At 44.1% G+C, this 26,777-nt stretch overlaps 1 protein-coding gene across 4 annotated transcripts in view; it reads right to left on the bottom strand.

Moving 5' to 3' along the window:
- Window positions 1-26,777, bottom strand: part of EPB41L4B (erythrocyte membrane protein band 4.1 like 4B) — a 151,887-nt gene that overhangs the window by 31,613 nt on the left and 93,497 nt on the right. For all 4 annotated transcript variants that reach the window (XR_012424478.1, XM_045373597.3, XM_015436877.4 and 1 more), the window contains exons 16-19: window positions 15,400-15,623; window positions 12,085-12,203; window positions 6,299-6,424; window positions 1,561-1,628 (exon numbers count right to left, since the gene is read on the bottom strand). Coding sequence is in view for 3 of the 4 variants with exons in the window: in XM_045373597.3 (XP_045229532.2) it covers window positions 1,561-1,628; window positions 6,299-6,424; window positions 12,085-12,203; window positions 15,400-15,623 (537 nt within the window). In the remaining variant the exon portion in view is untranslated. The remainder of the gene's footprint in view (window positions 1-1,560; window positions 1,629-6,298; window positions 6,425-12,084; window positions 12,204-15,399; window positions 15,624-26,777) is intronic.

Genomic DNA, 26,777 nt, shown 5'->3' with positions numbered 1-26,777 from the left:
GTTTGCAGGCCTGGGTGAGGGGTAGGTAATAATACCATTGACTAACAATGGAAACCAGGTGAAGATTAGTGGGGTGGGGTAGGAAGAGATGAATTAAGTTTTTGAAAAGCTCTGGAGGCAGCTGCGTATGTATCTCAGGAGTAAGACAAATTTATACCAAGAACACAGATTGGGAATCATAAGGTGATACATAGAAATGTTAGCTTTTATTTTTGGCATCAAGTATAATAATTCCCCAGTGCAGTGGTTCTAGATCACCTAGGTGCCTGTTAACATGATGATTCTTGTCTCTACTGGCACCCACCAAACCCCCACCACACACATTCACACAAAGGATCCAAAAGGTCTGGAGTAGGACCCAGGAGTCTGTGTTTTTAAGAAGAGACTCTGATGCAGTGGTCCTTGGACCCACTTTGGGAAACTACCCTAAGGAGACCCTGCTGGTGTTAGTAAACCACCGGGTGGCAATGAGGCCACTGCCAGCATGCCAAGAAGGAAAGAGCTCCTGTTCTCTGTGAGATCAGGGGAGGACGGGCTTCCTCTGGGTTTGGGGTGGTGGTGGTGGCCTGGAAGCTTTAAAGAACATGTGTAGGGGATGGGAGGAGGGTGGATGATGAGAAATTACTTAATGGGTACAATGTACATTATTTGAGTGATGGATATTCTAAAAGCTCAGACTTCACTACTGTGCAATCTATGCACAGATCTAAGTTACACTTGTGCCCCATACATTTATACAAATAAAAAATAGGCTAGGTGCGGTGGCTCACACCTGTAATCTCAGCACTTTGGGAGGCCGAGGTGGGTGGATCACTTAAGTCCGGAGTTCAAGACCAGCCTGGCCAACAGAGTGAAGCCCTGTCTCTACTACAATTACAAAAATTCGCTGGGAACAGTGGTGCGTACTTGTAATCCCAGTTACTTAGGAGGCTGAGGCACAAGAATCGCTTGAACCTGGGAGGCAGAGGTTGCAGTGAGCCGAGATCGTACCACTGCACTCCAGCCTGGGCAACAGAGGGAGACTCTATCTTAAAAATAAATAAATAAATAAATAAATAAATAAATAAATAAATAAATAAATATTTTAAAGGAACATATGTGGCCCCAGCACTGGCAAGAAGCTCAGCAGGCAGGGCACATCAATGGGCTAAGGGAAGCTGGGCCAAGGCCAACCTGGAGTTGCGAGCAGAAGCCAGGTCGTGAAGGGCCTCCTGCACTCTGTTAAAGAGTTGGGATTCCATTCTGAGCATAAACGGAGCCTTTAAAGGACTTTAAGCGAGGGGATGGCAAGGTGAAGTTCACATGCTTGAGTGACAACCTCAAGTGATTGATTTCTTTGTTAACGCAGCAGGCAGAGATATTAAAACTGAGAATAAGCAGCATTTTTGAGGCTTGCAGAAAGTTGGTTAAGCCAGTCTTTTTTCCATCTCTTTGGGCTCGTATTCTCTGTTTTATTTGTCCTCTGATTTTATTAGCTAATGCCCTCATGAGCAATGTTTCAAGGATAATGTTGATGATATAGAGAATATCATTTCCCCATTCAGACAAGGAGCAACAGACCTTACATTAGCGTCCTGAAGACTGGATTTCTTATTGATATTTACAAACATTGATTCCTCTTTTCCACCCTGTTAAAGAAAGTATTCAGGTTAGTCAAAACTGAATATGTTGGCATGCAAAAAATGTTTTCAAGTCTCTTACATTCAAAAGATTACAGAAATTGGCAAGTGGACCAAAGAGGTAGTTCACCAAGTATTCAATCAATAGAGAATCTTGCTCTGGTGTTTATATATGTTAACAAAAAATGTTTTCTTGAGTAATGGGATTAAGACAATCATTCAGATGCAATCAATTCTTGCATTCATGCTTTTATTGAACACCTGCTACGTGCCAACTCATGCTTGAATTAGAAAGGGATAGTGTGGGAAAAGCCAAACCCGCAGTTTAATCCCTCACCTCACAGTTTAGGTCAGGAATAATAATCAGCTCTATGTTCACATAGCACTTACAGTTTACAAAGGAATTTGGAGTCTGTCCTTTCACATCAGCATAACAACCATAACAGCTTGGCAGGAATCACGTCATATGATTTTGAGAGAAACCTTATCCTCCTCCCTCTGATGAGTCCCACAAAGAATGGTGGGGGAAGAAGAGACACCCACTCAGCCAGCCAGGCCAGCTGACCACACGCGAGTGGTCAATGGAACATGCAGAGGCCTGCAGCCCTCACACCCATCACAACATACAGAGTTTGGCCTCTGTTCTAAATACATGTTGAGTAAAGATTTCAAGCCTATTGGCTTGGAGGACATGGCATTATTATCCTGTCAAGATTGCTCACATATAGATCCAGTCTTACATCCTAATCACAGCCTTTTTAATTTTTGTTTTTGATTTTTTATTTCTTGGGACAGGGTGTGTTCTCTTGCCCAGGCTAGAGTGCAGCAGCACGATCACAGCTCACTGCAGCCTTGACCTCCTGGGCTCAGTCAATCCTCCTGCCTCAACCTCCAGAGTAGCTGTGACTATGGGCTCACACCACAATGCACAGCTAATTTTTTTCATATTTTTTTGCAGAGACAAGGTTTCGCCATGTTGCCTAGGCTGGTCTTGAACTTCTGGGCTCAAGCAATCTGCCCACCTTGGCCTCCCAAAATGCTGGAATTACAGGCATGAGCCACCATACCCAGCCAAAGCCTTTTTTTTTTTTTTTAGACGGAGTCTCACTCTGTCACCCAGGCTGGAGTGCAGTGGCGAGATCTCCGCTCACTGCAAGCACGGCCTCCTGGGTTCACACCATTCTCCTGCCTCAGCCTCCTGAGTAGCTAGGACTACAGGTGCCCGCCACCATTCCCAGCTAATTTTTTGTATTTTTAATAGAGACAGGGTTTCACTGTTTTAGCCAGGATGGTCTCGATCTCCTGACCTCGTGATCTACCTGCCTCAGCCTCCCAAAGTGCTGGGATTACAGGAGTGAGCCACTGCACCTGGCCCCAAAGCCTTTTTTAAGAGTTAGCAACAGATAGTACCATTGGTCTGTTTGACTTCTGCTTCCTTTCCTTATACTCTCACTGTGCACTGATGCCAACAGGGGATTAACACTTAAACCCCTAGCAGTATACTTGGCTGTGCATCAACCTCCTCTCCCTCCATCACAACCCCTCAAAACCCTCTAAACCATGAATTCCCAAAGCACTCTTCTGTGTTCCTGTGAATTTCAGTTCTACAGATAACAGTAGGAGCTACTTTACAAAGTGTCCTGTGGCCAGTTAGGTGTGAAATAAAGTAAAACATGCTTCTTTCCTGCAGGACTTCTCAGAGCCTATAAGAAGCTGATGTGCGCTGGGACTGTCCCATGGGATTTCATGTGCAGCATTTCCAGAATTATCAGGGAGCATCCCGTGGGGCTTGTGTTCCTTACAACATCTTGGGAAACACTGCTGTCAAATTACTGACTTCACACTCCCCCGCTTTTTTCCTGTTTTCATGCCCTTCCACTATGTCTTTTTGGCTAGGAAATGTGTTCTTACCTATTTCTCATCTCTTCCCTATACTTTACAAAATGGAATATTTTCGATATACTGCACTTCTCCAATGGAGCAGAAATATGGGTCCTCTGCAGATAATACCTGCAGCATGGGGTTATTGGGAATACGTTACAACTTTCTAATGTAGATAATTACAGCTTTGTAAATTGCAAAATACGTGTCAGTTTTGTTTGTTCTGTGATAGTATAAAAATGGCATACCCGAAATCAATGAAGGTAGACTGAAAATAAAGAATTTGTGACTATAACCTTGATATTCCTGAGTTTGTGATGGGAAATAAACCCCACCATCCTCTAAAAAGGGCAACCACTGTTATCTGTAAGCAATCAGTGCCCCCAGCAATTTCATCACTCCACAACTGTGACCATTGCTGTCAATATCTCAGCAGTGGGAGAGCAAGGCGTCGCACCAGGTACTCGGCACAGATCATCTCATGTAATCGTCCCAATAACCTGATAGATGTTATTATCTCCATTTTCACATGAGAGAATTAAGGCCCAGAGAGGTTGACAAACAAGCTTAAGGTGACATTCCTGATCAATCATAGATCAAGGTTCAAAGTCAGACCATTTGACTTTGAAACTTGTGTTCTACATCTTACTGCCTCCTGTTTATATCACAACCCCCAAATAAAAGGCATTTTGTAAGCTTTCTCTTGACTTTCATGGTATGTTCTGGAAGGACCTAAATTATTCAGATTGCTACATATATAAATGGAAATAATGATAGAAGAGATTACTGAGTATTTACTTTATCCTTGGCAATATAAGCATATACATTAGGTTTATAAGGAATGAAGAAGATAACTTTTAACATTTATTTCTTATTTTTTATTTAATTAATTTATGTATTTGTTTATTTTTTTGTGAGATGGAGTCTTGCTGTGTTACCCAGGCTAGAGTGCAGTGAAGCAGTCTCTGCTCACCGTGGCCTCCATCTCCTGAGTTCAAGCAATTCTCCTGCCTCAGCCTCCTGAGTGGTGGGATTATAGGCACGCACCACCACACCTTAAGTTTTGTATTTTTAGTAAAGACAGGGCTTTGCCATGTTGGCCAGACTACTCTCAAACTCCTGGCCTCAAGTGATCCACCCGCCTTGGCCTTCCAATGTGCTGGGACCACAGGCATGAGCCACTGTGCCCAGGCTGAAGAAGACAGTTATATATTTTTCTAATGAAATCATGGACTGCAGTTTTTTAATAATATTTCCAGGACAAGGATGGCAAGTGGGCTTCTGCCTGAGTGCCAAATCTGATCAACAGGTGGTACCTCCTTGGAATACCCACCATGCAGAAAATGATTCCGAGGCTGCATTTAGGGTCACAGGGAAAGAGTCAAGGTCCACCCGGGACACCTGTTATGAGTTCAGATGGGAGAATTTATGGCAGCTGTTAAACTAGCAACTTTTAACTCCAAGTCCACCTGCCAAACATCTATTTTATGGAGCTGGCCCAAGGGCCTGCAAACCTCAGGTCTGCTTTGCCAGTTGACTCCATGATAGGTTCTGTCCACATGGGGTGCTCGTGGAAGGAACGTGCTCCTTCCTGTCTGCTGTCTGCTTCCTGCTGCTGCGAGTCACCCCAGCCTTGCTGCTTCATGTGGGCAGCAGCAGTTCCTCCTGCAGTCACAGCTGAATACAATTTGCAGTTTTCCAACACCGGCAGATCCAGCTGCATGGTGTCCACCTCAGACATATCAGCACCAGCCAGCTGATGTCCCCTCCTCAGTCTGAGTCCAGGCCCCACAGATCATGTCTTAAGAGCTCAGAAATGCCAGCGCCAGGCACAGTGACCCTTGCTTAGAAGTCTGAGTTTAGTCTCCACAGGGTTTCTCCTTCAAATATCTAAATTTTAGTGTTGACAGCATCTCTGTTCCCTCAGCTGTAGGGATGGAAAGTGCTGCCTGCAGTTACTATCTCTGGCACCTTAGAGTAGTGTGACCCAAAATGTGGTCCTGTGGGCTTGTTAGAAATGCATATTCAGGCTGGCACAGCAGCTCACGCCTGTAATCCCAGCACTTTAGGAGGCTGAGGTGGGAGGATTGCTTAAGTCCAGGAGTTCGAGACCAGGCTGGCCAACATGGTAAAACCCTGTCTCTACAAACAGTACAAAAATTAGCTAGGTGTGGTGGTGCATGCCTGTAGTCCCAGCTACTCGGGAGGCTGAAGCAGGAGGATTGATTGAGCCTGTGAAGTTGAGGCTGCAGTGAGCCATGATCCCACCACTGCAGCCCAGCCTTCACAACAGAGTGAGACAGGAAAAAAAAAAAAAAGGAAAAAAGAAAGAAAGAAAGAAAAAAGAAAGAAAGAAACAAAGAAAGAAAGAAAGAAAGAAAGAGAGAGAAAGAAAGAAAGAAGGAAAGAAGGAATAAAGGAAGGAGAGGGGAGGGGAGGGTAAGGGAGGGGAGAGAAGAGGAGAGGAGAGGAGGGGAGAGGAGAGAAGAGGAATATTCATGAGCCCCCACCCCAATTTACCAAATCTCCAGGCACAGGGCCCAGTTTTCCAGGTGACCTATGCACAATAACATTTGAGAACTGCTGCCTTCAAGTTCTCTTTTTACCCTTTTATGTACCTAATTCTTTTATATGAAGATCTTGGTTCACATATCAGGTATGGTTCACATACCCGGTTCCCATCTCCTGACTGGACCCTGACTGACACAGCATCTCAGTCCTACGGTGCCTCTTTCTTCTCTGTGGCATCGAGGAAATCCTATAACATGAAATCAAAGGAATGTATGCATTCGGCACACCTGGATGTTCACTCGGGAAGCATTTTCCAACTGGGCTTTCAGAATGTTACACTTCACATGATCCGCCACAGGGGAAGGCAAAAGTGGAGTCTGAAGAGTTTTCTCCGAGACTTTCTTTTCTTCAGCCTGAGACAAACCAAAATACAAACAGCAGATTGTAAACAAAGACAGAAACATGTGCATTAACTTTTCCCAATAATCATAACCGCATATAACACATAGACCTACATACATAGACAGGGATGTCACCAACTCCTTATATTTTTATCAGTGCTTTACTATTTGCAAAGGATTCCCAGGCACAGCATCTCATTCCCTTGTGAAATAGGGTGAGGACCTACCAGAAGCCAGGGTAAAAATTCAAAGAAAGGAATAGGCTCTTCCAGCATCATGGGGCAAGAGCCAGTGGCAGAACTGGACATCTCCTGGTTCAAGTCTCCTAACCTCAGTCCAGTGCTATTTTCCCCATAACTGCCATCTCTTACATAGAAAGATTCAATTCTGTGACTTGTTGGGTCCAGGGGAAGGGTACAAAATATTCATTGGCAGTTTGACAACAAATCTGGCAGAAAATTGTGATTTTCAACAAGAAATTTATATCTGTTACCTTATTGTAGAGTGTCTTGCACTTCAGTAATTTGCACAACCTTTATAATTTTTGCCATATCTCATGTATTCACAGAACACATATCTATAATTCATGTGATCCAGTTAAGGTGAATTACCCTGGGAACATCTATTTGAACTGTGTTCAAAGCAATAATATCTTTGAAATTATAGGTTTTATGACTATTATATTTATTATAAGAAACATGATATTTATATCACTATTAAAATAAAAAGTACTCATCCATGTGTACAACCTGAAATCATCTTTGATGGTATACACACCACATTTTGGGAAATAAGGTCTTATTGTTAACCATGCCTATTGTGGTCATTTCTTATCCCAGTGCTAATATGGTACCCAGCACATAGTAGATGTCCAATAAATACGTACTAAAGAAGATTCTGATAATATACAGTCATTATTAGAAGAGACGTGTTTAATAAGAAAGGCATAGGACTGTGTGATTGCTAGAGGTCAGTTCAGTAATATTAGGACTAAATGTGACATATCAGCCACCATGTACCAGAGCAAGAATCAAATGCCCTAAACCTCTCAAGTTCTACAAGTTCCAACATTAATCTTATTCACTAATTAAGAAGTCCTAGTGAGCACGTTGGTACGCACCAAGTGCTATGAAAGCTAGAGGAAGTATAGAGCAACTGGCCAGCTAACATTGTTTAATAAAGAAATGAGGTAGAGTTTCCCAGGGGCACCTCTGAACATATGGAGAAGCATTTGGTAGACCAAGCAGAACTCTCCGATTTTATGTAATAGCAAGACAGGCAGAGACAGATTTGAATCTCAGCTTTGTCACTTACCTGGACCATTTAAAAAAAAAAAAAAGAAAAAGATCATGGGCTGGGCACGGTGGCTCACACTTGTAATCCCAGTGCTTTGGGAGGCCGGGGTGGGTGGATCACTTGAGCCCAGGAGTTGGAAACCAGCCTGGGAAACACAGTGAAACCGCATCTCTACTAAAAACAGAAAAATTAGGAGGGTGTGGTGGCCAGAACCTACAATTCCAGCTACTCGGGAGAATCACCTGAGCTGAGGGGCAGAGGCTGCAGTGAGCCAAGATTGTGCCACTGCACTCCAGCATGGGCAACAGAGCAAAACCCTGTATCAAAAAAAAAAAAAAAAAAAAGATGCTGATTATAAAAAGAAAAACAATGCCAGTGGCCAACATATACTGAGAGCTTACTATGGGTTAGCCACTGACTATGCATTTCATATGCATGTCTCACCGAGTCCCCTCATGTAATCATCTCATTTCAAGGTAGCTACTATCATTATCCCCATTTTATAGATACAAAAAACAAAGCAGAGAGATGGTAAGTCACTTGCCCATAGTCACACAGGAAGTAAGCAGAGGAGCCAAGACTGACAGCTAGAAATGGTGACGTTGGTTACTCCAAAGCCAGAGCTCCTGACTAGTCAATCATACTGCTTCCCCTTAAATTTTCTGAATCTGTTTCTTTCTTCATAAGATTGTTATGGTGCTCAAGGGAGAAAAACAGATATAAATGGTATTTTCAGGTTAGATTCTTTAGTTACCAAACATATATAACCAAAAAAAAAAAAAAAAAAAAGAGCATTGGATGTGAGAACACTAATGATCGACCCTGAGCTATCAATTGTTCCTGAACCGCCAAGTTGAATTTGAAGAAATCTGGCTCATTTGACTGGATTCATTATCCTGAGGGCCTCCACTTTCTCCTTCGGGCAAATAAGTAACATTTATTTTGAAAGGTGAGGTTTACAGTATACCCTTAAGATAATTTATCTTGTGTTTGTAAATCCTGTTACATCAAGATAATTGAATGGATATTTCACTGGTGCATGAAGAGATAATTTTAAAATTAGATTTAATTTTTCGGAATGGTATGCTGGCATCCAGGAGTCAAATTGGTTATAAAGCCCATTTGAGGCTTTTGACAATTGCTTAAGGGGAAGTAGTTATACTGGCAGTAATGACCGAAGACCCACTTCAAAAAATAGAATGCTGCTAAAATAAGAACGAAAAATTAGCGTCGATATTCCCCTTGAATTTACTCATTCTAAACTGCTTTTTTGGACATAAAATTCAACCTGGCTCGTTATTGTTCATGCTGGACAAAGCAAGACCTGTAATATTCTGCTATATGAACTGACGCAGGTGAAGGTCAATATACATTTTGGGAAATGTGTGCGTTGTTACATGAATTTGTATAAAATATATCTCTGTGGGAGACAAGCATCTGGGTTCCAAGACCGTATCATTCCTGCCTAGAGGATGGCTTCAAGAACATTGTGCTTTCTCTTTTCCTGTGACTGTAATTTGTATTTTATGTTCAGTCAATTTGAATTGTTCAATATGGGATTACAGATTTCAAAACATAGACATGAATGACAATTAGGCTTTGATATTATTATAGTTGGAAATAGTCCATTTGTTTGGGGATACTGTTTGGGGATAAAGAAATGACCAGATGTATATTTAAATTGTTTATACAAATTGTTTACACATCTAAAATCTGATAATTAAATTCTTGTGTTAATTTTGGGCACAAACTTTGGAATTGGACAGTGAAAATGACATCTCACCATTCAATCAAGAACAGGAAGTTATCCAAACCTTAGAAGAATCAGAGGATTCTTGATCCTTGAGGCTGGAAAAAAACCTTAAAAGTCATCCAAGCCAATGGCTCCCAATTTTGGTGCCATGATCGGAAGTGAGAAGTGAGGTCTGTTGCAAGGAATGTTTCATGAATGATAACAATAACAACAACAAAAAAGTGTGGCCAGGCACGGTGGCTCATACCTGTAATCCCAGCACCTTGGGAGGCCGAGGCGGGTGGATCACTTGAGGCCAGGAGTTCAAGACTAGCCTGGCCAACATGGTGAAATCCTGTCTCCACTAAAAATGTAAAAATTAGCCAGGTGTGGTGGCGTGTGCCTGTAATCCCAGCTACTTGGGAGGATGAGGCAGGAGAATTGCTTGAACCTGGGAGGCGGAGGTTGCAGTGAGCCGAGATCATGCCACTACACTCCAGCCTGGGAGACAGAGTGAGACTCCATCTCAAAAAAAAAAAAAAAAACCTCAAAGTGTGAAGTAATATATTTTGTGTGTGTGTGTGTGTCAGGACAAAGCCAAAATTATCTGTACAATTGCGTCACTCTAGCTTACTTGATTACTAATGCATTTCCTTTTTCTTTCTTTCTTTTTTCTTTTCTTTTCTTTTTTTTTTTTGGAGAGGGAGTCTCGCTCTGTCACCCAGGCTGCAGTGTAGTGGCAGGATCTCAGCTCATTGCAACCTCTGCCTCGTGGGTTCAAGCGATTCTTCTGCCTCAGCCTCCCTAGTAGCTGGGATTACAGGTGCCTGCCACCACATCTTGCAATTTTTATACTTATAGTAGAGATGGGGTCTTGCCATGTTGCCCAGGCTGGTCTTGAATTTGTGACCTCAAGAGATCCACCTGCCTTAGCCTCTCAAAGTGCTGGGATTACAGGCATGAGCCACCATGCACGCCAATTTCTTTGAGTGGAGGAGATAGGAAGGGAGTTGTAACTTGACCTCTAGGAATAACCCACAGGTGTCTCAGCTAGGCCTTCACCCAGAGCAAACCACTATTGTCAATGCCGCACCAGTAGTCATGGCAACTGCAAATCACTATAGAGCTTGTGGGTTCTGTGCTACACTGTATGCTGTATTTCCTTGCAAAATATTTTTGGATTTTGCCAAACTCTGGATAAGCCCCCATTAAAACCATTTATTGTGTATACTGCAGAAGAAAAGTTGAAAACCAGGCAACTAAGAGAAAAAAGACCAATCGGGGCCACACAGTGCATTGGGTTGAATCCCTAGCAGCTAGGGTAAGCCTGCTTAATAAAGATTTGTTGACTGAACAGCTATCAGAGCCATCCTGCAGGAGGAATTCTCTCTAGCTGGCCATCACGGAGGGTGGTATAGAAAAAAAGTGAATAAGCAGGGCTTTGAAGGTTAAACCTGAAGTTGGGGTCCATTAGTAATCAAAGGAACCACAGGCCGCCCTGCTGAGGGATTATGGGAAAGGTCAGGGACGGGAAGGGCAGGAGGTATAACCTTCCCATGCTGCACAGGGCAGTTCTTCCAAATTCTTCCTATTCCCTCTCATAAAGGGACAAAGCTAAGCGTTAAAGTGGAAGAAAGGAACCATGAATGAAAAAGATTCTTCCTTTGGGGATTTAAAAAATTAAAATGTATGTACAACAGTGGTTCTCAACTGGGGAGATTTTGCCCTTCTGAGAACATTTGGCAATGTCTGGAGACATTTTCGGTTGTCACAACTGGATGGGGGTCCCTAGTGGCATTTAGTGTGTGGTGGCTGCAAAACACTTTACAATGCATAGGACTGCCACTGCAAAAAAGAGTCATCAGGTCAAAATGTTGCTAGTGCCAAAGTTGAGAAACGCTGGCAAAGAAAACGAGGAAGCATGTTGGAGTGCAAAGGACACTGGATGGAGATTCAAAGGCCTTGCAACCTTGTGAAGGGCCATGTGACCTTGAGAAAGTAATTTCTCTTCTTCTGGTCTGAGACATTGAGAAGGTTGTCAAGGGCTGTGTAATCCTGAGAAAGTCATTTCCCTTCCTCTGGTCTGAGACATTGAGAAGGTTGAACTAAATGACCGACTGAATCCAGCAGTGGTATGTATCATTCTAAGATAAAATTTGGCTTTTATAAGGCTGCCCATTTGGATGTAAGAATAGGTCTAGCCAAAAGGGGGCCTGGCTTCTGCCCTGTCTCCTTCTCCCTCCCTATCTTAATCCCTCCCTTCCTTCCTCCTGCAAACAGTTACTGAACATCTACAATGTGCCAGGCATTGTCAGAAGGAGACAGAGGGCTAGAAATGGAAAGCGGTAAGTGTGGATGCTCCCTCTGGAGCTTTCGGTCTAGTAGGAGGGAGAGACAACTAACAAACAGATCTAGCCCGTTGGGCGAAACACTGGGAACGACGTCTAATGCTATAATTCACCCAAAAGGAAGGTAAGTAAATATTTGCTCCTAAAGGACAGACTGAACAGAAATGTCAGGAAAGATGGAATAGAGATCCCTCCAAGGCAAAGGCACTTGGTTTAGCAGGCAGGCTAGGGTAGTAATCAGAGGTTTGATGTTAGCACCAAGTCCATGGTCAGTGCCGAGCCCCCGCCCTTGGCACCTTGTTTATGTTGATGTGCAGAGGAGGCCAGGGTCCAGCAGCCTTCACAGTTTCCAGTTCCAGCTTCTTTAGATGGGCAGCGGCTTCACTGAACAAGGCAGGCGTTCCTGGACTCAGTTCTACAAAGCAGCCAGGAGAAATAAAGAAGGAAAGGTTGAAAGGATGGATAGATATAGGGGAAAAGGGACACTTGCCAGCGCCCGATTCCCAGCACCCTTTCTGCTGGCCTCCTCCTCCTCCAGCAGCTCTCAAGCCTGGAGTACTCATCAGCTGACAGGGTATGAGAATATCTGAGGTCAAGGTTTCAAGGTCTAACTGCCCCACACATGAGCTGGATGCCCCTGGGTAAGTTGTTTTGCCTCTCTGACCCTCTGAGCCATTTAAAAATGAAAATAAAATTACTTACCTTGCAGGGTTGCTGTGAATATCAAATGAAGTCATTTATGTATAAATGCTTTAAAAATGGGAAAGCACCATGCAAACTGGAAAGATTGGTGTTCAGGCTAACGGGCATATAATGTGCCCTTAGAAGCCATGTTATGTTCCTAAAATCAAATCCAATGACTTTTATTTTTGTGCTACTTTGGATTTATTTGCCACTACTTCTCCTTCTAGCTTGAATTTACTCATTAATACATTAAATATTCATTAAATATTAAATATTCATTACATATTAAAACTTGTGCCAAGTATCATTAGCAACTGGGATCTGAGAGCTGAAAGAAAGAGGTGAACGAGACACAATTCTAATCTAATGGGGATGACAGACACATGTGGAGATATTCCGAAGAAGACCAAGACAAGGTTTATTTAATTGCTATAAGAGCAAGATGGAAGGTACTCCAAAGCCAAGAATTGAGGACGGGTGTTAAAGAACATTTCACTGACAAGCAAACATGCTAAGGGATGTGTAGGAGTTCACCAAGGTGGGGAAAAGTATTCCAGTCAAAGGGAACAGCAGGTGCAAAGGACAGAGGCGAGACCCAGCAGAGTATTTTGTGAGAAGAGAGTAGTTCCATGTAGCTAAAGTATGGTGAGGAGTGGAGGGAAGAATGAAGACCTTGGCAGGGGTCAGGATATGCAGGTCTGTGTACGGCCCTGCTCAGAAGCAAGGACTTTACCCCAGACAGTAAAGAGCTAATGAAAAGTCTTATGGCACGTGATCAGAGTTATGGGGTGAGAACTATGACTTTGGCAGCTACTATTTGGAGATTGTCCTGGAGCAGGTGCCCGTTAGGAGGCTGTTATGGTTATCTAGATAGACAAAGATGAAGCAGGGACTAGGGCATGGGCAGTGTGGATAGTGATGAGGGACAGAGTTCTGATTCTTCAATACCAAGTGGGTGTCGAGTTTCCATTACCAGCTCAGCTGACACAGAGTTGTTCCCTGTGGCCCCAAGGTGAAGGTTGGATGGCTCATCCTGTCTCACCAGCTCACAGACTCACGCAAAATCAGAGCTGGAAGATTCCTTGGTCATCATCTCAATACCCTCTACCCCATTTCACGGATGAGAAAATTGAAGATCAAAGAGGGGACTCAGTTCAAGGGTGAGAGATAAAATCAAAGCCTCCACTTCAGTTCCTTCCTTCCTTCCTCCCTCCCTCCCTGCCTCCCTCCCTCCCTCCCTCCCTCCCTCCCTCCCTCCTTCCTTCCTTCCTTCCTTCCTTTTTTTTTTTTTTTGGAGTCTGGCTTTGTCACCCAGGCTGGAGTGCAGTGGCACCATCTCGGTTCACTGCAAGCTCCACCTCCCGGGTTCAAGTGATTCTCGTTCCTCAGCCTCCCAAGTAGACGGGATTACAGGTGCGCACCACCATGCCCAGCCAATTTTCATATTTTCAGTAGAGACAGGGTTTCACCATGTTGGCCAGGTTAGTCTAGAACTCCTCACCTCAGGTGATCTGCCCGTCTCGGCCTCCCAAAGTGCTGGGATTACAGGCGTAATTACACCCTCCACCTCCCAGTTTCAAGCGATTCTCCTGCCTCAGCCTCCGAAATAGCTGAGATTATAGGCACATGCCACTGCATCCAGCCTTCAGTACTTTTCAAACCACATTTGATAAACAACAGGTTTTTTCCCTCAGTTTACCAAAGATGAATTATTTGGTAACATATATTAAAAGTGAGTTTCTAGAAAAATAAAATAACTAACATGCAGAATCAAAGCCCATATTTTTATTAGATTTAAAAGATATAAACTCATTCTATCATATTGCTAACAGTATTTCTGGGCTGGGTATAGTGGCTTATGCCTATAATCCCAGAACTTTCAGAGACTGAAGCAGGAGTGTTGCTTAAGCCCAAGAGCTCAAGACCATCCTGGGCAACATGGCAAGACCCTGTCATAAAATAAAATAATAAAATTTCTGATTGCTCACTCTCTATTTTTGTGACTTCGCTTTCTGAGACCCATAACAGTGGACAGATTGGATCTATCTGATACCACTTTGCTGTCCAAATTGAAATGTCAAAAATGGGATAGAATGAGTTTTTCTATAATGAAGAAAGTAGAAAGTCCAGTCATCACTTCCCTCCCCTCTTTCTCTTTTCCATTGCTCAAGCCAGTGCTGGGTACTGCAGAGGCAGACAACTGCTAAGAAAGGAGGTGGAGGCCGGGTGCCGTGGCTCACACCTGTAATCCCAGCACTTTGGGATTTTTTTCCTCCAGCTCTTTTGTAAGGCACTAATGTATTCATAAGAGTGGAACTCTCATGACTTAATCACTTTTCAAAAGCCTTCACTTCTTGACCAGGTGTGGTGGCTCACACTTGTAATCCTAGTACTTTGGGAGGCCGAGGCGGGTGGATCACCTAAGGTCAGGAGTTTGAGACCAGCCTGGCCAACATAGTGAAACCCGTCTCTACTAAAAGTACAAAAATTAGCTGGGTGTGGTGGCACATACCTATAATCTCAGCTACTTAGGAGGCTGAGGCAGGAGAATTGCTTGAACCTGGGAAGGGGAGGTTGCAGTGAGCTGAGATCGTGCTATTGCACTCCAGCCTGGGTGACAGAGCCAGACTCCATCTCAAAAAAAAAAAAAAAAAAAAGAAGAAAAGAAAAGAAAAGAAAAAGAAAGGATGTGGAGAACTGTGACCCTGTGATGAAATTGGAGTTGACTGGTAAGCCACAATCCCTAAAGTGCTTCTACTCAAATGCATAAGGCTCTTGTCTACTCTGGCCCAAACCTGGTAGCCCAGCATAACACGACCACCATTGTGTGCTGCACCACAAGGGTCTGTCTTAAGAACCTAGGGAAGTCTCATGCCCGGCAGCATTGCTCCCCCTTCTCCTGCCTTGCCCCCTCCATGCCTACTCACTTGTAAGGGACTTGCTGCTGGAGTTTGGGGACCTCAGAGGCCCCTCTTTGTTCTCCAGGGTCAGTGAGAGGCTGTAGTTTGAGTGGTGCTGGTGCTGATGCTGGTGCTGGTGCTGGTGGTGATGCCTTCCTGAAGCTGCGGTGAGGAACGGTGTGCCCCCATTCTCCTCAATGCCAAAAGGTAACCGGTCTGAGCTGCTGAGCACTGGGGAAGGGAGCGGGTAGCTGTGGAGGGTGACACAGTCAGGATTTAGAAAAGCAAAATGCCTTGCAAGTCCTCTGTGTACTTTCAAATATGTTTTCTAGGCATTAAACACTGAAAGAAATAAATTCAATAAATAGATCCGTAGTTATTATGAAGTATGTACAATGGTAATATTATACTTAAAGAAAAAGAACAAAGTAGAAGTTTGTATATATCAGAGACTTTAAATCTTGTACCTTAAAGAAGTATTTCAAATTAAATGAAATAATATTTATTTCTTTTTTTAAAGGCATTCTCTAAATGAGAGGAAGAGGTAAAAACAATAATAAAAATCATTAGTAAATAATGCTATGACAAGATCATAATGTAAAGTAGAAGTCTTGGGGTCACTTTCCCTTCCTCTCTGTCACCCACAACATGCAGAAAGCTCCAGTTAACATCACTGCTACATCTTTTTCTTGAGACAGGGTCTTGCTGTGTTGCCCAGCTGGAGTGCAATGGTGCAAACACAGCTCACTGTGGCCTCAAGCTCCCAGGCTCAAGTGATTCTTCCACCTCAGCCTCCCAGGCAGCTGGGACCACAGGGATACGACACCATGCCTGGCTAATTTTTAAAATTTTTTGTAGAGACAGGATCTCTCTATGTTGCCCAGGCTGGCCTCAAACTCCTAGGCTCAAGTGGTCCACCCTCCTGGGCTTCCCAAACTGCTGGGATTACAGGTGTGAGCCACTGTGCCCAGCTTACAACATGTTTTAATTCCAATGGATCACCTCCTTTTTTTTTTTTAAACTAAGATTGCCCCATTTGAAGGCCATGTCATCTTCCACCCAGACTCCTGTAACATTCCTGCTGGCTCTCCCTGTCTCTGCTTGTTCCTTTAGTCCATCCTTCCCAGAGTAACTGCCAGAGTGCTATTCTAATTACATTCCAGACCATGGTCTCCTTCCTCAAGGAGCTTGAATATATCTCTAATAATAATAATTCTTTTTTTTTTTAAGGCAGTGTCTCAGTCTGCTGCCCAGGCTGGAATAGTGGTGCCATCTCAGCTCACTGCAACCTCCACCTCCTGGGTTCAAGCAATTCTCATGCCTCAGCCTCCTGAGTAGCTGGGATTACAGGTGTACACCACCACACCTGGCTAATTTTTGTATTTTTAGTAGAGATAGGGTTTCAGCATGTCGGTCAGGTTGGTTTCGAACTCCTGACCTCAAGTGATCTGCCCGCCTCAGCCTCCCAAAGTGCTGGGATTACAGGCATGAGTCACTGCACCCAGCCTAATACTAATAATTCTTAACCACTTTAAGACAGAAACCCCTTTGGAAATCTGGTGAATACCATGAACCTTCCCTACACCAACAAGCAACATTCTACATCCAATATCAGGTCCTCTAGAGCCTCTCCATGGACCCAGGTGAAGAGCCCTGGCTTGAAGGATAAAAGCCACAATCCTTTATGTGGCGCTGACAGCCCCCACCTCCCCACAATCTTGTCCCATTCTCTTTTCAGCCTCATCTCCTGCTACATCCTTCTACTTCACACCCTAACTCCTTCCCATCCTGATGCCTCTCACTTCTTGGTGCCTCCTGGAGTCCTTCCTCATCTGTCAACCCAGTGAAAATGCCCCTTCTTCCAGGAAGACTTCCAGCCTTCAAGACCCAGATAAAGATCCCTTCCTCCTACACCCCCGCAGGGCAAATCCCTTTTTCTGCATCATTTCCGTGGTTCAGATCTCTACTGCCCACTCTTTCACTCTGCCTTCAAGGAACTCACACACCAGAGTAGGAAGCTCTGTGATTCAGTCACTTACAATCATACTAGAACAAACTGCTAAGAAAATGCAGAAGTGGAAGCAATCAGTTCTCCTGGGGGAAGGTGTTTGTAAGGGAAAGAGCATTCGGAGGAAGACAGTTCAGTTTTGCTGGACAATTCTTGACACAGAATCTTCTTTCTTATAGGAAGCCCCATTCCTTGTGTTTGTATGCGATTGACATTTCCTCCTCAGGGGCGGGCCTGAGACTTGAGCCTGGCCAATCAGAGTCCTGCATCCTTCTCAGGCGTGTGTTCTGGAATGTGATCCAATTAGGGACAATCAGAGTTTTCCCTAAGATTTAACACACGAAAACTGAAAGAAAGGGTCTCTCTTTCTTTGTGACAGGCAAGCAGGGCCTTATTGTGACTTTTGTGCGCCACAAGCCCTTTTGCCTTTGTCCATTTTCTTTCTTATTTATTTTTTTTGAGATGGAGTCTCACTCTGTCGCCCAGGCTGGAGTGCGGTGGTGCGATCTCAGCTTGCTGCAAACTCCGCCTCCTGGATTCACGCCATTCTCCTGCCTCAGCCTCCCAAGTAGCTGGGATTACAGGCCATGCTTGGCTAATTTTTTGTATTTTTAGTAGAGATGGGGTTTCACCGTGTTAGCCAGGATGGTCTTGATCTCCTGACCTCATGATCCACCCGCTTAGGCTTCCCAAAGTGCTGGGATTACAGGCGTGAGGCACCGTGCCCAGCCGCCTTTGTCCGTTTTCTTTTTTTTTTCTTTTTTGAGATGGAGTCTGGCTCTGTCACCAGGCTGGAGTTCAGTGGCACGATCTCGGCTTATTACAATCTCAGCCTACTGGGTTCAAGTGATTCTCCTGCCTCAGCCTCCCGAGTAGCTGGGACTAGAGGCGTGCACCACCACACCCAGCTGATTTTTGTATTTTTAGTAAAGACGAGGTTTCACCATGTTGGCCAGAATGGTCTCGATCTCCTGACCTCGTGATCCACTCACCTCAGCCTCCCAAAGTGCTGGGATTACAGACGTGAGCCACCGCTCCCGGCCCCTTTGTCCGTTTTCTATAAAAATTAACTAAAAATTAAATTTCACAATTGTATAAAAGTAAATATGTTAATAACATATATTAAAACATTTTCCTTAACTGAAAATCCATTTTTTTCTTATTTTAAAAAATATTTAAAACCTTTTTGTGAGTCCCTGAAAGCATTGTGAGCCTAAGTATTGTGTGCCTACTGCGTGTAATGGGTAAGCTGGCTCTGGCTGTAAGGATGGTGTAAGCTGGGGCTCTTCATGAGTGTCTTTTTTGGACACAGAGTAGTAGGCCTAGTAAGACTGAGGCCGATGCACAAAGAAAGACAAGATGAGCAGAGGTTAGAGATAGTCAGAGAGAGAAGAAACTTAATGGTATATAATTTTGGTTCCTGGTTCCAGCCACACCTGAAGCTGGCATGACCACTGAACTTTTCAATTATAAGGTCTAGTAAATGCCTTTATTTATTTATTGCTTGAAGTAGTTAGATTTTTCCAATTAATAACCCACATGCTCAAAATCAGAGGTGGTGTGTTATTTTGTCATTTTTTTGTGTGTGTAGAATTTCTTTTAGGTGGAAAAGGTAGAAACAGCTGTTCCAGGCCTAAGGAATAGTAGGAGCAAAGGAAGGGTGGTTGAAAGAGCAGGATGTCTGGATAAGAGAAGTGACGAGGGAAGTAACAGGAGGGGAGACTAAGACAGGCTGGGGCTAGTTATGAAGGGCTTAGAGTGCCTGGTTATCAAGGAAAGGGCTTAAGCAAGGGAGTTACATTTCGGAGAGTTTGTTTTGAGCACTGTGTGGAAGAGGCTGGTGGGGGAGAGACTCCAGTATCTCTCTGTTAGGAGACTGCCGCAGGGCGGGATCTAGACTAACCTGGTGGATGGAGTGAGGTGAACTGACTTCTGGGATATTTTGAAGCTGTAAGCAGGGTTTGCAGACCTGTCACTTGGGGACATTGGGAGGAGGTGTCATTGAGGACTCTGTTGCAGATGCATAAGATAGTCCAGAAGAAATGGCACTATTTGTCCCCTACATTGTCCCATGAGCTGCATCTCTGACCCATCTTGGCTGCCTCCTGGAGACTTTGCTCAAGGACGGTTCTGTGAGCACACGCATGCATGTGTGTGCATGTGTGTGTGCACGTGTGTGTGCACGCGCGTTATGTGTGTGTAAGAATGTGGAAGAAGGCACGATTTTGGCTTCTGGGAATCACGATCCCTCCTCGCCTCTCCAGCCTGAAACACAATCAGAGTATCCACCCTCTTCATGCCCCATGGAGACAGCAAAAAGTGCCCTGAGTTGGAGCGGAAAAACTTGGGCTCAAGTCTTAGTTATGCCCCTATTTTGCAAGAGAAGCTTGGGCAGTCACTCTGAGCCTCCAGTCCCTCAACTGTAACGTGAGTTGGGTTAAGTGATTTCTGGGCACATTTCTGGATCTGAGAATCATCCTTTCCCCCAACTGTTTATCCAGTACTTGCTGTATGTCTCAGGTACTGTGCTAGCTATTTTACAGAAAAGATTCCCTTTTTAAAACATGGAGACCTTTACCTGTTATATAGTAGGTGTTCCATAAATATTTGGTGGAAGGGAGAAGGGAGGGGAGGGAGGGGGAGGAAGGAAGAATGAAAGAAAGGATGGATTAATGAAGTTGTGCAGCTGTGATTTGACAACAGGTCTGTGGACCCCAAAGTCTGTTAATATTATTTTTCCTGTCTTGCAAATATGTTGAAAATAATATCTGTCCTAAGGAGCTGCAGAGACTGGGAGCTCAGAGCAGAGAAAATTCCCCTTTGCTTGGAAGGACTGGAGAGGGCTTCCCAACTGAGGGGCTCATCTTCCACCCTGCCCTTCTTCCTTGCTGCCACCAGCCTATTAAAGGTCTGACACCATCATTGTCTAGATGGGAGGAACAAATCAGAGAAACATCAAAAGGAAAAGATAGGCATACTAGCTGGATTTGAGAAAGGGAGAACATGGAGACATGGAAGGGTCAGAAAACTCCAAATTTTTTTAGCTTAGAGGACCAGGCAAATGGCATGTCATTAATAGAAAAAAATGAGGTGGAGAATGAGAGCTGCTTTGAGCAGAGAAAATTATGATCGAGCATCACATGGGTAACAAAGAGTGTGAGAATGAACACCCAAAGGGAAAGATGTCTTGTAGCAGAGATCTGGCGTACATTCAGGGCTGGAGGTGGAGTTGGAAAGCTTTGAGTAAGAGTTCCTGAGGGATGGCAAATAGATATCATCTGTCATGCCAGCTCCAATTGATTCTCACTCTCTGCTTGGAGTGCAAGATTCAGAAGGAATCTGAGGTTGTGCCCAGCTCAGGGGGAAAGAGTGCTGTGATTGATTATTGATGTCTGCCATGGACTTGGAGGAGCACAGTGGTATCATGCATTTGTCTTTCCAAGTTAAAAGTGAGTGGTATTTAAAACTTTTTTATTTCAAGGAAACCCAGAGTGAAGAGTTAAAACAGTAAAAAGATATATATACAGGGAGTGAGAAAGTGCATTTCATAATATGTCAAATAAAATATGCATGTGTGACCTTCATCTTATAGCTACTTTGGAGAGAGGCAGAGAAAGAAACAAACGAAAAGAGAAATAGATGAGGGTCAGAGAAGCTGCCTGAAGCTGCCTGAATCTGCTCAGGTCAAAGGTCTTTCGAAGAGCAAAAGTTCCCAAGCAAGCAGTAGAATGACCTGGGTGCTTTCTCAGCTCACACGCCTGGGGAATCATCCTGAAGATTTTAACATGGAGAAGTTTTGTGGGGTTGCTCATGGCTTCATGGATTGTGCCCTGCGGAACTCCTGGAGATGCCACTCATAGACTACAATGTAAATGACATTCACTAGGTTGTGCATCTTCCTTCTTCATAGGGACCTCAGAGGTCAAGCCTACCCTAGAAGGTCCAGCAGTACTCAGGGACCTTGTCTAAGGCCCAGGAGTTGAGGCCAGCTGCACACTCACCATCCCCAGAGACTGAGGTTCATGAGACTCCTGGCATTCTGGAAAGGAGGTCCCACATCCTGGTTTTCAGGGTGGGTGACAGAGGACAGATGTAGGCTTCAGTCTCTGCTTTCATGAGCTGGCAGTTGAAAAGAAATCTAGTGTGGAAGAAGGGGCTGCTATGTGCCTAGCACTGTGCTAGGCGCTTTAATGGTTAATTTTCAGTTTTCCTGCAAGGAAGCTGCTGGTGCCCCCTTCTCTTCCTTTTTCTCAGGGGAAGACCCACTTCCCATTTGGCCTCCAACTCCAGAAAAGCTAGTGTTCCTACTGCGGCCTAGTCATAAGAGACTTTATTGCTTGCAGAACAAGTGAGGTCACAGGGGCTCTTCCAGCCCTGCCTAATCCCATATGTACCCCCAAGCAGAGCCTCTCCTCTCCCTGATCCTGGACTGCCGGACTACCAAACATGTGGTGTTCAGTCAATATTGGTGCATGCTGGGCCAGGCTTGATGGCTCATACCTGTACTTCTAGCACTTTGGGAAGCCAAGGCAGGAGGATTGCTTGGGCCCAGGAGTTCGAGACTGGGCAACATGGGGTGATCCCATTTCTACAACAACAAAAAACCCAGCATGGCGGCACACACCTGTGGTCCTACCTACGCAGGAGGCTGAGGTGGAGAACTGCTTGAGCCTGGGAGGTCCAGGCTGCAGTGCGATCCAAGATTGAGCCACTGTACTCCAGCTTAGGCAACAGAGTGAGACCCTGTCTCAAAAAGAAAAAATTGTTGCATATGGCATAATGGTATCCCCTGGAATCCACCGTCAGAATTGTGACCAATGCTGGGCATGGCTTTCTCTCAGAAACAAGGCTGAGTGGTCAAGTGCTCCAACAAGCCAATCACAGACTCTACAGCTCTGCCCCGCTCTGAGCAACATAGGCTTTCCGGGGGAGCCCTGGGGATCTAATCCTGGATAAGAAATCACAGAATTTTAGAAATGGGGCCCCTCGGATATCATCCAGTTCTGTGGTTTTAAACCCTGGATAAATATTAAAGTCACTAGGGGGAGGCTAGGCACGATGGGTCACACCTGTAATCCCAGCACTTTAGGAGGCCGAGGCGGGTAGATCACTTGAGGTCAGGAGTTTGAGACCAGCTTGGCCAACATGGCGAAGCCCCGTCTCTACTAAAAACACAAAAATTAGCCAGGCGTGGTGGTGGGCACCTGTAATCCCAGCTATTCTGGAGGCTGAAGCATGAATATCACTTGAACCCAGGAGGTAGAGGTTGCAGTGAGCCGAGATTGTGCCACTGCACTCTAGCCTTGGTGACAGAAGGAGCCTCTGTCTCAAAAATAAAATAAAATAAAATAACCAGGGGAAAACTCCTATACACTGCTGGAGAGAATGCAAAATAGTGCAGCCAGTTTGAAAAACAGCTTGGCAGTTCCTCAAAAAGTTGAACATTAGTTACCATATGACTGAGTGAGCCTACTTGTAGTATATGCCCAAGAGAAATGAAAACAGGTCCGTGCAAAAACTGACATGTGAATGTTCATAGCAGCATTATTCATAAGAGCCAACAGGTAGAAACACCCCAAATATCCATCAACTGATGAATGGATAGACAGAACATGGTCTATCCATACAAAAGAATATTATTCAGCCACAAAAGCAAATGAAACATTGAGCAGGCTATGACATGGATAAACTTTGAAAACACGATATGCTACATGAAAGAAGTCAGACACAAAAAGGCCAAGTATTATAGGATTCCATTTATATAAAACATCTAGAATAGACAAATACATAGAGATAGAAAGTGGATTACCGGCTACCTTGGAATAGGGAGGATAGCGGGCAGAGGGAAGGGGGAGTGACTGCTAATGGGTGTGAAGTTTCTTCTAGGGGTGATGAAAATGTTCTAAAATTATATTGCAGTGATGGTTGCACAACTTGGTGAAAATACTAAAAAACATGAAGTTGTACAATTGATGTGTATCTTAATAAAGCTGATAAAAATATCACAAGGAGAGGTTTTGAAAAGTATCAATGCCCAGGCCCTTCCCCAGACTAATTACACCATAATCTATCTCTAAATCCAATGTGTGGCCAGGGCTGAGAACCATTGCTATAGTAATCCAACCTCATTTTGCATATGGGGGGATGGGGGCTCGCCATCGGGAGGGAGGTGACCAGGTCACACAGCAGGTACCTGCCTGATCCTGGGACACAGTCCAGGACTCCTGCCTCTCTGCTCGCTGCCTCAAGTGCTGCCCATCTGCTGCCTCTTCCCATCTGTCTTGGCTTCTATTTAAGGCAGCAAGTGCACTCATCAGGAAAATCCAAGTCCTCCTCAGAACCCCCCAGCTAAGACATCCTTGTGTATGTATCTTGTCTTCCCAGCCATATAGTTAACTCTGTAGAAACAGAGACTATCACATCACATGTTTTTGTGTCCTCCACTGTGTTAAGAAAAGCACTAAGCACATAGCAGTTGTTCAACTAACACTGGTTAGACAGAGAACAAAATGAAATATCAGTGCATTTGGTATGCATTTGAGGGCCAACTCTTGTGCCTGGTACTGTGCCATGCACAAGGGTAAAGACAAATGAGATGTTATCTTTGCCCTGTATTAGTCCGTTTTCACGCTGCTGATAAAGACATATCCGAGACTGGGCAATTTACAAAAGAAAGAGGTTTGATACATTCACAGTTCCACGTGGCTGGAGAGGCCTCACAATCATGGCGGAAGGTGAAAGGTACGTCTCACATGGTGGTGGACAAGAGAGAACGAGAGCCAAGTGAAAGGGGAAACCCTTAAAAAAACATCAGATCTCGTGAGACTTATTCACTACCACAAGAACAGTATGGGGGAAGCTGCCCCCTGATTCAATTATCTCTCACCAGGTCCCTTCCACAACTCTTGGGAATTGTGGGAGCTACAATTTGAGAAGAGATTTGGGTGAGGACACAGCCAAACCATATCAGCCTTCAAAGGGCTCACTGCTGCCTTGATACATGGGATAGGGGTGCCCAACCCAACTGGAACCAACAAGGAAGACTTCCTGCAGTAGTGATGCTTGAAGCAGGTCCTGGCTCCTGAAGGATGATGGCAGTGGCTGGGGGAGGGACTGCACAGGGTGGTCTGGGCAGAAGGCACCTCATGTGCTAAGGCCTGGAGTTGTCAATGCATGCTAACTGGTGAGGGGACTTGCCTGAGCTCCACGTTGGCATAAGAGTGAACTTTCAGCTTTTATTTTTCACTTTTGGATTATGAACTCATCAGGAGTTTATGTATATATTGTGAAGTAAAGTTCTAACTTTTTCTGAAATGGAGAGTCAATTGTTCCAAGATCACCCAAAGAATCATTCACCCTTGCTCCATGAAGTTGCAATGCCATCTTCATATGTGTCCGCCACTTTCCTGAGTGCTCTCAGATCCTTTCTTTGCTCCCCTGTGACTTACTCTGTTTACAGGAACCTTTACTTCTCAGGCTCCCTGTCCTCTGGCTTTTACATAGGTTTGGCCAATGGGAGGCACTGACATGGACTGGAGGGTGAACACAGGAGACAAGTCAGGGTGTTTCTCCCTCATTTCTTCATGCCTCTGGTGATGTTTCCGAAAGCAGCCATGAGTTCTCTGCGGCTCCAGCTCCCACTAGACTGGCTTCCTGCTGCCTTAGCTCCTGGGTGCTAGAACACTGCCTTTGTCCCTCCAGCTCTAGGAGTGATAAGCAGGTTCTGGTTGTTGCTAATTTCTAGGTTGCCTTGCTGTCCAATTAAGTTTCTTAGTTTTTGCAGCCTTTGTATAACCAATTCCCTGAATTAAATTCCCTCTGTAAGAAATGCCTAGAGTAGTTTCAGTTTTCTGGATTGCCCATTACTTGTAGACAATATAAACCTGTTTTTGGATTCTTCATATTTTTTTGTTTTGTGACAGACACGGTTTCCCTCTGTTGCCCGGGTGAGAGTGCAGTGGCACAATGACAGCTCACTGCAGCCTTGAATTCCTGGGCTTAAGCAATCCTCTTATCTCAGCTTCCCGAGTGCCTACAACTACAGATGTGCACTACCACACCTGGCTAATTTTTCATTTCTTTTGTAGAGACAGGGTCTCATCATGTTGCCCAGGCTGGTCTCAGCTCCCGGCCTTAAGCAATCCTCCCACTTCTCATCCTAAAGTGCTGGTATTACAGGCATGAGCCTCTGTGCCCGGCCTCTTCATACTTTTATTGTTCTACTTATCTAACCCTGTATCAGATTGTCTTAATTACTTTTGTTTTAATATATACATGTATATGTGACATTATAAATCTTATTCCCTTTCTCACATCATTTTTCTTTTTTTTCTTAGCTGTTATCACATGTCTAGTCTTCCAGATTCCTTTTGTGATAGTAACTTGAATTCTTCAATTCTTGAGTTCCAGAATTCAAGTTACTTCCAGAAAATCCCACTGGAATTCTGATTCAAAGCATTACATATTATGGATTAATTTGAAAGAATATATTCATAAGGAACATATTTCTCTCCATTTACTCAGATCTTTTAAAATGTCCTTCAGTTAGAATTTTTAAACTTTTTCATTAAGGTATAGAGCATAACTTTATTCCTAGGTATTTTTCAGTTTTGTCACAATTGAAAATGAGATCTTATTATTACATATCCCCTAATTTTTTTTTTTTTTTTTAGACAGAGTCTTGCTCTGTCATCAGGCTGGGGTGCAGTGGTATGATCTCGGCTCACTGCAACCTCCAACTCCTGGATTCAAGCAATTCTCCTGCCTCAGCCTCCTGAGTAGCTTGGACTACAAGCGTGCACTACCATGCCCAGCTAATTTTTGTATTTTTGGTAGAGACGGGGTTTCACCATGTTGGCCAGGATGGTCTCGATCTCTTGACCTTGTGATCTGGCTGCCTCGCCTCCCAAAGTGCTGGGATTACAGGTGTGAGCCACCACGCCTGGCCCGTATCCCCTAAATTTTAAATGACTAGATAGATATACAAAGCTGCTGACTTTAGGATATTTCTGCCTCTGACCACTTTGCACAACTCTTATTGGTTGGAATTCACTTGGATTTGAAGAAGAGAATCACATGAATTTTGTTTCTTCCTCTCCAGTAGTTATTCCTAATTTTGTTTCCTTGGCTTATTCCATTGTTAAGGTCTCCAGAATAATACTGAATATCAGCAGTTATCCTTGTCTTATTTCTGAAGTTTATATATTATCTAGTGTTTCACCAGTAAATGTCAGTTTCTGACAAATTCTACTTATCAGGTTAGACAGTCCTTCTACTCTTAGCTTACCACAAGTCTTGAAAGATTAGCACGACTTATTCTCAGCAAATCTGTGTTGTTCCTAAGTGAACACTGCTTCCTTTACTAAGTGCTTATAAAAGACTCTGTTCTCAAACCATC

Source organism: Macaca fascicularis, chromosome 15, assembly GCF_037993035.2.
Source record: "Macaca fascicularis isolate 582-1 chromosome 15, T2T-MFA8v1.1".
NCBI lineage: Eukaryota > Metazoa > Chordata > Mammalia > Primates > Cercopithecidae > Macaca > Macaca fascicularis.
Note: the sequence above shows the minus strand (reverse complement) of the source record. Positions and strands in the feature narration are given on the sequence as shown.